This window comes from Cornus florida, unplaced genomic scaffold, assembly GCF_030987335.1.
Source record: "Cornus florida cultivar Cherokee Brave unplaced genomic scaffold, ASM3098733v1 CherokeeBrave_3.0.0_Hap2_Chr08, whole genome shotgun sequence".
NCBI lineage: Eukaryota > Viridiplantae > Streptophyta > Magnoliopsida > Cornales > Cornaceae > Cornus > Cornus florida.
Window position 1 is genome coordinate 41,636,505 of NW_026775578.1, and position 14,313 is coordinate 41,650,817.

Genomic DNA, 14,313 nt, shown 5'->3' on the forward strand with positions numbered 1-14,313 from the left:
AGGATTGTTCTCTTAGCAAGAAGAATTAGAAGCGGTGTGCTTCTTATACCGATTTGCTCTCCACTCGTAAGGAGGTGCCATAATGAGATTGAGAAAGTCTCAAGGGGGATCTTGAGTCGAGGAGTAGGAGTTACTGAACCTCGCTAAATCGTTGTGTCAAGTGTTTGCATTTCTCTTCCCTTTTCTCTTTTGTAATTGTGCTATTAATTGTTTGAGTTTATTTCTTGATTATTGCATAATTGTTATAAGGTGTTTATTGATTTTGCAAAATAATTAAAACCGAAAATTGGCCATTGTTTGCCATACACTCTATTCACCACCCTCTTGAGTCAATACTTGTGCAATATGAAGGATTCAGGGTAACAATTACTTGATTGGAAGGTTTTTGTCACCATTAATCTGACATTGTTAAAGTTAATTGCATCTAACATCAAGAACGATAAGACAATGGTGTCTCTCAAGGCTGCCCTTTCTAGTATATATGAATAACCATCTATAGCGAATAAGGTACACACTTGATTAAGAAGTTTTCCAATTTGAAGATGGCCAAAGGTGAAGGTTTGGTGAATATCTAAATGAGTTCAATGAGATTGTGAGCAACTTCGAGTTTATTGAAATCAATTTCAAGGATAAGGTTCGAGTACTGCTAATTCTAGGGTAATTACCCAAAAGTTGGAGTGGCACAATTATTGTGATCAGTAGTTGTAATGTCACGGATTTTTTTTGGATTTTTTGGCATGTTTATTTTATTTATTTTTTGTACCTCGTTTTACATGCCACATGGGTCTTGATGGTCGTTAGGAGCATTTTTACGGAACCAATTTTGAAGTTTTCAGTTTCAGGACCGACTTTTTGATGTGTGTATTATCAATGATAAAATCACTCGCAATAGAACGAATCCTTGTAAGATGGGACTATGTTGAGGGTGTCGAACTTTAAGGACTGTGGTGGATTGTCAAGTATAAAATTAATCCTAATTTAATTCAAGAGAAAGATGATTTTGTTATTTTTTATTTCTAAATTACAATTAAAAAAAAAATTAAATTAACAAAGTTTAGATCAAAGTGAGAAGAACTTAGGGATTGATTTCACTGCTAGTCTCATAACATGGTCAATTGCTTCAACTATAGAGAAATTAAAAGTTATGTACATTCGAGAATCAAGTAGCTACAAGCACACTTTAATTCAACTAAGAAGGCATATATAAATAAATATTGAGCCATTACTCATCTTCGGTTGACACGAATTGTTTACCTAACTACTCTAATCTAGGGTGCAGTACAACTCGTTTTCCCTAAGCATGATTTGTCAAAACATTCATTCATACATATTCAATTAAGTACTATTGCATGATCAATACTTAAACTGTTAAGAGAAACCCTTAGTCGTCAATCTCTCACAATAAAAATAGTTTGAATTTGATTAAAGCAAAATTGATTCTAGGACAAGAGATCAATTTCATCAAAAATTAATTATTTTCATTAAAAACCCAAATGCTTAGTAATACTAAGTCAATTGCTCACAGCCATGCAATTAATATACATATAAAAGTTCTCAAAGTTAAGAATAATCAAATCATGCTACTCGGACTAGGGTTACATCAATTCCCTAAGGAATGCTTTAGCTACTCATGGAGAGGAAGGATGTCATCATTGTTGGTGTAGAAGCCATCTCCATGGATCGCCAATTGAAATCTTCAATCTTCAAAACCCTAAAAACCGCCACAAGGTAGGAGAACCGAGAGAGAAAGAGAAAGATCTTCAATAAGTATTCTCATCTTCTTTTACCGTGGAGAACAAGTCCTAATATGTCTCTTTTTCCTTCCTTATTTTTGTCGACTTTAGAAGGAAAATGATATTTTTGACGACTTTAATGTCCAGACTTAAAATCGACATAAATAAAATATGACGTAGTTATTCTAAAATTTCAACTTAAATAGGCATCATTACTACCCTTATTTGTTTTCATAAAATACGTCTCTTTTCCCTTCCTTATTTTTCAGTTTTTCATAACTCATTTCCTTATTTTTTTAGTTTTCACATCAACTTTCATGGTACTCAAATATAAGAATTTGATTTGTACAAAATTTATAACAATAATTATAATGTTTTTTTACAATTTTTCAATACTTTGCATTTTTTTTTTTAAAAAAAAAAAAAAAAATCCCTCCCTTATTTTTGTTTCTCAGAGTTAGATAGATCATTAACTTTAATCATTATAACAATTAACAAATGTATATCAAAGTAATTGCTGTATATTAGTGATCAAAGACACAATGTTTTATATATAAAGGGATACACAATCAATTTATATATAGGAGATGTTTGTAGTATCTCGAGTTCTTATAAAGATGTAATGTGATATATATATATATATATATATATATATATATATATATAATAGATACACAATTTGATATACATAGTGATTGAAACTTTAATTGCCAATAAAGATACTATATTAAGATGAAACCTAATAAAAGGGACTACAAGCTTCTAAAAAGGTTAATTATGTTATATTTTAATATGGTTCCATTATATTTGATACATAAAAAACCACAAAGACTTGGTAAAGTGGTAGGTTTTTATTTGTCTAGCTAAATAGCGGGACTCTTATTAAAATCATTGTATTATGAAGTGTTTTAAGAGAGCATATAATTTGCTTACTGGGCATTGATTACAACAATGAAAATTGATTCCAAGTGGTAGATTCACTTTCAATTTTTTTTTTTTTTTTTTTTTGGAGTAAATATTCACTTTCAAATTGTTAAAATTACATACTTGAAAAAAGAGAAGTTTTTTTGTTAAAATTGCAATGTGATATATATATATATATATATATATATATATATATATATATATATTACTTTGAATCCATAATTTGCACCCTAGCCAGTACGAAGTATTATTTTTCTAAGCTTCCCTCAACATGTTCATTTATTCATCTTTGTGAGATATGATATATATCAACATGCATTCACGAAGAAACATTAGATCAATTTTGTTTCCATAAAGTTGTTTAAGCAAAGAGAATCCTGAAATTGTTATTAATCAATCTGTATCGTGCTTAATTTGTAATACAGAATAGTTTCCGATCAGAAATTAGTCAATAGGTTCGTCGAAATTGTCCCAAAAGTTTCAATCCTTTATAGGCTCAATAAGAATTGATAGTACGCGATCCTTAGTCTCCCGGTCTCCAACGCCAAAACCATCTCCATATTGGTAGTTGTACTGCGCCGTCCTAGCAAGGTTCATTGCAACCGTAACGAAACTCTTGGACACGGGAGAAACATAAAATAGATCTTCATTCATTTTTTTCCAATGTTCACCTATCAAGCACTTTATATAATCACGAGCTTCTTCTTCGGAGGCACCTGTTTCGTGCATGTAACATTGGATTGATTTCGGGACATCCCCTCTTTTGAGCTCATCCTTAACGAAGGGAAACAAAAATCAAACTTTAATTAACAGGTCGATTATTTAAACTAATCAAAACTTGCAAAGACTAACAACTATAAGAGTACTATGGCATTGCTTACCGAAGAAGTTCCCAAGTCATCTGCAAGTCGAAAAGCAATCGACGTGTGCCGGAGTATGCTTGGATATTTCTCTAAGTATTCCAAGGCTTCCTTTGTTACGAGCTTTGTAATGAAAAAATAAGCATAAATCAGTATTAGAGGACCCGAAATTGACATCCATGCATTGCCAAGGTATTCGCTTAAGGTTGGTGTATATCCACTATGGTACCACTTTGCCTCAATTAAGTAGGCGTTGCACAGTTCTGCACACTGAACAAGATCATATATAACAATGTTTACATATATGTAAGTATAGCAAAATATGAAATGTTTGGAAAAAGGATTAAAGCAATACCATTTTCTTCATATATGAAATAATATAAGAACCGTTTTCCTTAAGAACATCATAGGCCATCTCATTAATGGAGTTATAGAGAGCAATGAAGCATATCTTCATATAATAAGGAAGCTGCTCCAAAGCATTGATATCCCACCTGAAAATTACCAAAATTGATATCATGACTTCTACAAATTCAAGATTGTTGATAAGATTGTATATAATATTGATGCCTAAAGTGGAGTGACGTGCAAATATTGTTTATGCCTATTGTTTGTTTTGTTATTTTTGAAGTGGGGGGCAGTTTTACAAATTCAAATGATTATTTATATAGAAATAAAATACCACAAAAGTTGAGTGGGTGCAATTAATTGCCCTCTCCGAATGGCTCTCCCACTGGGGAGGAAGTGCAACTTGGATGTATTCAATATAAGAATGTAACTAAATCAATTCATTGTTGTCTAGTGATATTTTATTTATTTTAGAGAATTTAAGTCCCTATAAGAGTATGATTTTCTTGCTGAGAAAAAAAGAAAGAAAAAAAAATCTATCAACCAAGTGACAATCTTAGAACCCGTTTGTTTCGAAGTAAAATAATTTTTTCAAAAATAATTTTTTTTTAGGTAATATGTATATATATTTGATATTTGGTAAAAGTTTGTGTTAAGAGTAAGGTTGAGTCATCGGGCGGGATAAGTAATATAACTTGCCTTAAATTGATGGGTAAAGTCATTTTTGTTAAATTTTAATATTTTTTTATATAAATATTTAGGACAACCACACGCCAAAAATAAATAAATAAAAAATAAAAAATAGTTAACATCAAAACAAACAAACCTTTCAAAGGAACATACATGGAAAATACGTAGTTTGTGCCAGATGACTAACCTCTCAATGGCATCTGTAAATAGCTCCAATTCATCAATGGTACCATAAACATCGTAAATATCATCAACAGCTGATATTAGGGAAATCAGTTTTGTAGTCATCCTCCTTGCATATCCGGATCGAGGTTCGGAAAATACACCTATAGTCCAGAAGTAACTCTCCATCAACCTATCCCTAGCAAACCCTAACTTTTCTGTTAAGCCTCTATCTTTCCACCACCTACAAAAGAATCTAGGAAATAAATTTTTTTGGCAGCGTTTATATATATATTGTTGAAAATAAACTTGATTTTAGTATTTAGTATTTTCAAGTATTTTTGTATCCATGATGTATGTGTTAATTTAGCATGTTAGTGGGTAGTAAATTGTCTTAGTGGGAGTTAAGGTTATGTAAAATAAAGAGTCATGAAAGTTAAGCCTAACAAATACTATGTTAGTGGGAGTTATGCATATTGAAGATTATGTTAGTGGGAGATAGGAGAGTTATGGACATTTAAATGTAATGGTTACACATACATATGTGAGGCCTATATATTCATGTACTCTAGTCAAATAATAGATTGAAGTGAAATAAAAAATATTTTCCTCCATTTCTATTCTCTTCCAAATAGTATAGTGTTGTGTGTGTATCTAGGCCACTATTTCCAACAAAGTGGTATCAGAGCCAGATTTCATGTTCAAAGCCAGATTTCATATCAGAGCCTAGACGATCCTGAAGGCCAGACGAAGTTGATCCTAGAAGGTTCAACATTTGAGAAAAACATGTTTCTCCTTGATGATGATGAAGGGGAGAAAATGTATTTTCTTAGTGAAAAGATGATGTTCTCTAATTACAAAAGAATGAGAATCATCATGACTTCATACCTCAAAGCATGCGATTTGTGGGATGTTGTTGGAGAAGAGCCAAAGAATGGCATGTCCAACAAGCTTCATGAAAAGAAAAAAGATAAGGCATTGGTAGTGTTGCAAAAGGCAATACATCAAGAAATTTGGGAGTATTTTGGAGAGTCCAAAACTCCAAGTTGTATTTGGAAGATGCTCGAGACCATCGTTTCCAATCATAGAGGTGAATCACTACCCATGGAGTATTGGGTACAATGCTTTGAGAATGATGAGTTTACGAAAGATGATTATGAAAGTCTTGAAGACAAAGCTGTGGAGAATGAAGAGGTGTATCATGCAAAAGAAGTTGAAGATTTTGGAGATTCAAAAGTTGAAGGAGAATTTAAAATGGTGAATAAGGAAGAGGTAAGAAAAGGTATTAAAGAAGAGATTGAAAAAGTGAAGGAGGATGAAGTGAAAATAGAAGATTTAGAAGAAGGAAGTGCTAAAGAAGAGGCAAAAGTTCAAGTTGGTGAATTAACATCTTCAGGTATGGTTACAAATTCCACCTTGAAAGAAGTTATATTTGACTTATTTGATGAAATTATTATTTCTTCATATTCATCAAATAATGCTTATTTTGTGGAGAATGATGAACTTCTCTTAAAGAAAGTTGTTCCAAAGAAGTATGAGATTGAAGCCCAGGATGATAAGAAATTCTCATATTATTTTTTTAAAAATAGTTTGGAGAATTTTGTAATTGATACAGGTTGGGTGAATATGGAATTATTTTTTGACTCTAAAGAAGAAGTATATGTGAAGTTGAAGATCCATAAAAAATTTAAGAAGAAAAAAGATCGATGGTGTGCTTGTATAAAGAGGATGATATATGATTATGTGACGATATCAAACAAGCATTTGAAGAAGTTTCACAAGCCCTACACATCAATGGAAATGGCCAAGAAGATTGAAGCTATTGAAGGAGGTGGAATTGAAGATCAACTATCGAACTTTTGATCAAGCCCCCAAGATTAATAAGAAGGTTTTTCAAGTTACAAAATCAAGTTTAAAGGGGGGTGTTGAAAATAAACTTGATTTTAGTATTTAGTATTTTCAAGTATTTTTGTATCCATGATGTATGTGTTAATTTAGCATGTTAGTGGGTAGTAAATTGTCTTAGTGGGAGTTAAGGTTATGTAAAATAAAGAGTCATGAAAGTTAAGCCTAACAAATACTATGTTAGTGGGAGTTATGCATATTGAAGATTATGTTAGTGGGAGATAGGAGAGTTATGGACATTTAAATGTAATGGTTACACATACATATGTGAGGCCTATATATTCATGTACTCTAGTCAAATAATAGATTGAAGTGAAATAAAAAATATTTTCCTCCATTTCTATTCTCTTCCAAATAGTATAGTGTTGTGTGTGTATCTAGGCCACTATTTCCAACATATATATATATATATGTAATTAATAAATTAACAATTGCGTATATGCTCTTCATTACCTTGTCATATGTTGCATTTCTTCCAAATGTGTTGCTTGCACCATGTTAAAATCCAATTTGGCAAGCTCAAGCAATAGAAGATTCATGTCATGTCTCTGTTCATATATATCTATGAACCACCTTGTCTCTAATCTTTGGGTCCTCCAATGGAGTGGAAGCTCCAAAGAGTGACCTACTTGCATTGCAAGATTTTGATCCATGTACATGTTCTGCTCAAGGTTTTCTTTGAGATGTCTGGTTGTGAAATCTTTGGCCTCCTCCAAGATTCTTTCACCTTCAATGGAAAAGTATGAAGCTTCATACAGACATAGCATTCCATTGGTATCCCCACAAAGGCCTCCCTCGAATTTTCCCATATCATCCAAGAAACTACTGAAAACATCTGCATTCAAAGAAGTTACACAAGATATGTTAATTGAATAATTAAATTCAAAATATTGAAGTCCCAGACCTATCAGGATTCTAGCCGTATGATATATATATATATATATATATATATATATATATATATATATATATATTGACACCCTCTATTACAATAAATATATATGTGTATATATATATATATATATATATATATATATATATATGCATACGCGCACACACACATATATGTATATATTTAAAAGTTAGTTTAAGCAATTTACCTAAAATAAATAAATAAATGTTTAAGCAATTCTATTAAGGGATAATAAATTACACTTTTCTTCCCAATAGATTGCCTAAATAACATGAACCTCAGTTATACTTAATTATACCATTGCTTTGGGTGGGCGTTAACATATGATTTTAAAAAAAAAAATTTAAATAACCGTTGGATTTAATTTAACGATCTATATAGAAAGTGTGGATTAATTTTCTTACTCTATGGGGAACAAGAGATTAGGACTCTCTCTCTCTCTCTCTCTCTCTCTCTCTCTCTCTCTCTCTATATATATATATATATATATATTAAAAGCTAGTTTAAGCAATTTACCCCAAAAAAAAAAAAAAAAAAAAAAAAGAAAAAAAAAAAAAAAACAAAACAAAAAAAGAAAAAGAAAAAAAAGTTTAAGCAATTCTATTAAGGGATAATAAATTACACTTCTCTTCCCAAAAGATTGCCTAAATAACAAGGACCTCAGTTATACTTAATTATACCATTGCTTTGGGTGGGCGTTAACATTGACTTCCCATTTGGTTCAGTTGGAATATGTAACATGTACCTCCCCTGTCATAAAATCTAACACTCTTTGGTTCAGTTGGAGTACGTAACACTTACCTCCCATGTCATAAAATCTAACACTCTTGTCTGTTGATGTCTACTCAAAATTGACTTTAAACCCGACAATGCCCAGCCATAGAAAGCTTGAAAAAACTATTTTGTCTGTATGAAAACTAATAAAAGTAATAATCATTTAACACATTCGGGTCAAAATCAACATTGACAGGAGAGGTTAGTATTATTTTTGAAATTATAAGAGAAATAAATATAATTATTTCTTGGTATAAATAAAGTAATATTTCCAATAGTCCCCTCAACTGATTATGCTTGTAGGGACTATGCCAATCCAAAAAGGAAGGCAAACATACTAATGGCAAAAGGCCCAACAATATAAAATATATTGTGTTGTTGTCATAATATAATTGTGCTACGTAGAAATCAATTATCAGTTTATGATACATTTGATTTTATAATACATATGTTACTTTCAAATTGTTTCATTTTTTAAAATTATGAAGGATATGAAGTGTTTGTAATTTTTATTTTATTTATTTTAATATGTATGAAAACATAACATGGAACTCTTCTAGTACCTTGAGGGACATGAAACCCATGTTGTCGGAGGATTCTAAATTGAAGAGATGTAGCATATAAATTATCTTTCCAATTATCCCAGCTGGTACTGCTGGAGTTTATAATCTCCAATGTTTTTGATATTTCATCCATAAAGTGATAGGATAATCCAAGCCTCTGCAAAACATCGATAAGTTCAAGTTGATCCAATGGATCCATCACTTGTTCAAGCATCATCTTCACTCTTCCCTTCAGCTCGTCGGCTCTCCTTGTGTATTCTTCTCCCTGCATTAATTGTTCAAGTTTAATTAATTTTTGTGTGTTACTGACTGTGTAATCGATGGTGTTTTTATCAAAAAAAAAAAAAAAAGGTTCAAGTGTAGTTCCTATCTACTATATCAAACTATACAAATATGTTAAAGAAAGCCAACGAATCCTTTTTCATATATACAAATAATTCATATATATAATTACGTACCGTAAATACACTAGAGATTGACTGGAGATAGTGATGTTCCCATATGGAAGGTTTGTAATTTCCTGACCTCCTAACAACCGTCTGATTAGAAGTGGAAGGTTTAGTAGGATTGAGAGATGCAGAGACCTTGCTAGATGTTCTCTGCGAAAAAAGCTGCCTACCATGTTGGTGTGGAGTGAGAATGCATAGATGGGTTGAAGTAAATGTAGCAAAAGCCATGAGATTGAAGTTTACATGACAATTATTGTTGTTGTTTACTACTTATATAGTAAATACAAAGAAAACACGTTTTTTTTTTGTTTTTTTTTTTTTTATTCTATTTCCTTAACTAGGAGGAAGAAAGTATGGATAAGTGGGAATATTTTATACATAAACTTTGTTGTCATAAATGGACTAGGAGGAAGAAAGTACGGATAAGTGGGAATATTTTATACATAAACTTTGTTGTCATAAATGGACTAGGAGGAAGAAAGTATGGATAAGTGGGAATATTTTATACATAAACTTTGTTGTCATAAATGGACTAGGAGGAAGAAAGTATGGATAAGTGGGAATATTTTATACATAAACTTTGTTGTCATAAATGGACTAGGATGAAGAAAGTATGGATAAGTGGGAATATTTTATACATAAACTTTGTTGTCATAAATGGACTAGGAGGAAGAAAGTATGGATTAGAACACTGGATTAGAGCATATCAACACGGTAAAACTATAAATTAAAAAAAAAAAAAAAAAAAAAAAAAGAAAAAAACAGAAGAGATGCAGGTAGTTTTAAAAAATAATTATATAATATAATATTTTATAATAATTAATTTTTATTAATTTGATGCTTAGATAGATGTTTATCATTTGCTTTAAAAAAATTTTATGTCAATTATTTCATATTATATTTTTGGATTAATTACATTGATACTTCTCATATTTGACCAAATATCATATTGAAAAACTTTTTGAAAATTATTATCACTCACATCTTAATCTTTTGGTCCGTTTTTCACTCACACCCTAAATGTTATTTTGTAGTGGTGTCAGAGCACTTTTTGCATGTAAAATGATGGTACTACCTTTATCACTCATTTTTTATTTACAAAAAGAGTTAAAATGACTTGAATAACCTTTGATAAATGTGGTAGGCTAAAATCCAAAAAAAAAAAAAAAATTTCCTGAATTATGTTTGAATTTATAAATAACCCCTAAACTATATTTTGTGCATAATACCCCATAAATTATCATATTTTGCTACAAAATGCCCCAATGCCTATATTATATTTCATTAAATGACCATAATTTCATTTCTGATTGAATTACACTTAATCTATTTTTCTTATTGAAATAAATTATGAAAAAAAATCATACTAATTTGATGACATATTCTCCATTAAATTAGCATAAAGTTACCTTTAATTTTTTAAATTAATTGTTTAAATAAAAATCTTAAGTAGAAATTTTTAAAACAATTTAATTAATTTCTTAATTTTCCATGAATATATTACATGAAAAAGAACGTATTTTTATTTGAGTAATTTATTAATTTTTATCAATATATTGTAAGAAAAAAAGGTAAGAAGTATTTTTCTACACTAAAAAAGTTTAAACGGGATATAATAAGTTTTATTATAAATAATAAAATTTTAATAATAAGTTAATCATTTTAAAAAATAGTAATTACAAATCTTCTTTTTTTTTTCATTTTTATCATAAAATAAAATTAAGGTAAATAGTATAATTAATATTTAGATAATAGAAATATAATAAAAATAATTTAATGAGAAATGACAAATTTAATGAGAAAAGATAAAATAATTTTTTATAATGAGTTTGTCCTTAATTGCAACAAATCAATAGTTGACAGAACCTTTCTGACAAGGTTCGGATTGAATTGCTGGCACCTTAGTTCTTTGGTTCAGCCATTGGCCACTGCTTAGTGATTATTGATGGACTTGTCAAGTGAGATAGAAGTAGGTAGGTGAGAGTAATTAATGAGGGTAATTTCATCCTTTTAAATTGCTAATACTTTGAAATAAAAGGTATTAAAAAAATTAGGAGTAAAATATTTTTTTTGATATGTTTTTAACAGTACGAGTTAATGACGGAAAAGTAAAATTGGACCTAAGTGATAATAATTTTTAAAAGATATTTCAGTGTGATATTTGGTCGAACCTGAAGCAGTGTCAGTGTAATTAATTTTATTATTAATTTTTTTTATGTTAATTGTTCCCAATATGTTTTAGCCATGTCTAAAAATAAAAAATAAAAAAAAATGAAAAAAAAAAATTTCAAATTTCAAAATACTTTTATCTATGTGAATCTTCCATGCATATTCTCATGTCGAAGTGTTTGGTACTGCCAGAATAAGGGCCCGCTTGGTATTTCTTTTACTTTTATTTATATGTAGAACAAAAAGAGAAACAGAAGTTATCACTTTCATTTGGCTTTTGTGTCATAAGAATTTTTCTATTCGTTTGACAAAACATTTGGTGAAAGCTCTTATACTGCTCAAATAACAATTTTGTACTTAAACGAAGAATAATTTATTTTTTATTTTTATTTTTATTTTTTTTTTTTTCGCAGTCGGTTTAGAAACATTAAGTAATTTAACCTATTTTTTTTTATATATTTAAGCACATCCAAATAAGCATTCATTATAATTAAATTTAATCCAATATGTAATGTATAAAAACAGTATATTATGCTTCAAAAAAATCACCAATTTCATCTCATCATTAATACAATAAAATAAGATTTTATCAAAGCATCAACTCCTCGTCAGCAATTCCTCCTCAGCAATTCTATCTCAAGGAGTCAAATAAATTGTTTTCACCATATGCTTAAAATTCCAAGTCACAATAGCCTCATAAATGAAATTTATGATGGAACAAAATCTGTCAAATAATTATCCTGAATGTCATGCATGAAAGATAAACACATAATGAATGATAATCGTATAATTTGTGAGAGAATAATTTTTTTTTTTTTTTTTTTTTTTTTTTCAATGTGAGAACAAAATTTGTAACACATCTACTATAAATCTCAAGAATAAATTTTTTTTTTTTTTTTTAATACCAAACTGAATTGTATTAAAAGGATTCTAGATGTTGGAGGAAATTAAACTAACTGTTTTTATATACAAGTTCATCTGTTAACCTAATTCAATTTATGGTAAATATATATAAATTTAAAGATTGAAAGATGTGTTTTCTTAAATATATATTTTTTCTTTTTCATATATATTATCCTATTTTCACCCGAAATCTGAAATAATTGAGATGGTGATTTGACGTGTTGCTTGCCTATGCAACCATATATTGTTATGGATATAGGCCACCATCGAATGGAAATGGTATTGGATGTCGTGTGTGTGCAAATTTTGGTTTGATAGGATTTCTGATTTGATTAAATAAAGGAGAAACCAATCTTGATGTGTAGGGTTTTGGTTTGATTAAATAAAGAAGAAAATAACCTTGATAATGGAATTATTGGATGTATAAGAATCATTTCAATCTCTTGTTTGATTTGAATTCTGATTTGATTAGGTTTGATCATTTGAATTTAAACTGTGTTATATTGAGACACGCTTAGAATATTATTATATTATTTTTAATAGTATATTTGAGTTTTTAAAATTTTTATTAAAATATCATTTTACCTTCCCGTAACTAGCTTCTTCAAAATCTTCTTCCAGAAATTTTTTTGCCAAATACTGCTCAAAACGATTCCCAGACACAATAATTAATTAATTAGTAACTCGTTTATCACAATGTAAAATAGCTTTAGAGACAAAATGGCCGGTGTCTAAAATCAACTTTTCTCTTTGATAACAGACAGGTCAATCTTAAGAAGATTAGCTGAAAAAGACAGCTCAATCTAGTATGATTTGCTTTGTTTATTTTTATCATAATGCTATCTTAAATAAAATAAAAGTATTAACTTTTTCAAAACATGTAATATTTAAAGAAAATAATATCTTATAATAAGATTATGTAAAACATGATTGAAAAATTGCTATCGACATAAAAGTTGAGTGATTGAGCACAATAAAAAAACAAACTTAATTTTTAGATCCAAAAGAGTGCTAGCCATCATATGAATAGTGCATTCTATCTTCTGCAAAATCTGTATTGTAAGATTTAATCTTTAATCAGAAGGATTGATGAATTTCTCTTTTTAATTTTTTTTATTATAATATTTTTTTTATTTCTACAAGGGTATATAGCTAGATTAAAACCTAACAATTAATATGAGAGCCATAGTTTTTTTTTTTTCGTAAAAATAAAAAAGTAATGATTTATGGTTTAGTATTTTAATTGTTAATTGATTGGATTAAAGAAAAAATATTGTTTGAAAACTTGAGAATCTGGGTTAGGGTTTTTTGATCAATCTTGCTGAGTACGTTGTTATATTGTAAACATTGCAAGCCATTAGTTTAACTTTGCTTACTGTTCATATGCATGAATATATATATGGATATAGAAATCACTCCATTTTTAAGTACAAAAATAAGCCCAAGCAGCCCACCGGCAACAAAAGCATGAACAAGTGCAACAAGCCCAATACCCATTCACACCCGGCCTATAAACACCATTTAAAGTCAATTTAGCTATTTTGATACTCGAGGAGAGAGATACAGACATATTACCAAAATGGGTTCAAGTTACCAACTTTGGAGAAAGTTTCCTTTTAGGAAAAAGATTTTTCATTTTTTTTTTTTTCATTTTTATCAATGTGTGGCTTCTCTTGGACTCTTTTCTAAGTTTAATTTAGACTTGGATCTTCAACCTTGCTCAGTCCCTCGGAATGTCATTTTTTAAAGTTCAGAATCACTGGTCTTGACTGATTTTACAATTAAAGTCCTGAAATAAATAAAAACAATAAAACAATGTAAAATCACAAATAAACTATAATTAAGAGAATAAAACATGCAAGTAAATGGGCCAAAATGTATCACATACAGCGCCTAAAAATTGGTGTTAAGAATTGTTTT

At 29.4% G+C, this 14,313-nt stretch overlaps 1 protein-coding gene across 3 annotated transcripts; it reads right to left on the reverse strand.

Moving 5' to 3' along the window:
- Nucleotides 1–3,014: 3,014 nt before the first annotated feature.
- Nucleotides 3,015–9,641, reverse strand: LOC132271477 ((-)-alpha-terpineol synthase-like). 3 transcript variants are annotated; one of them, XM_059772861.1, is made up of 7 exons: nt 9,331–9,641; nt 8,873–9,137; nt 7,076–7,457; nt 4,743–4,973; nt 3,873–4,011; nt 3,539–3,787; nt 3,015–3,431 (listed from the first exon to the last, which is right to left on the reverse strand). In XM_059772861.1, the coding sequence occupies exons 1-7, from the start codon at nt 9,547–9,549 to the stop codon at nt 3,138–3,140; spliced, it is 1,779 nt and encodes a 592-aa protein (XP_059628844.1). In that variant the 5' UTR covers nt 9,550–9,641; the 3' UTR covers nt 3,015–3,137. The 3 variants fall into 3 exon arrangements, with proteins under 3 accessions (XP_059628844.1, XP_059628846.1, XP_059628847.1); XM_059772863.1 differs by having other exon boundaries at nt 4,743–4,961; nt 9,331–9,638; XM_059772864.1 differs by lacking the exon at nt 4,743–4,973 and having other exon boundaries at nt 9,331–9,640.
- Between the last annotated feature and the right edge of the window lie 4,672 nt (nt 9,642–14,313).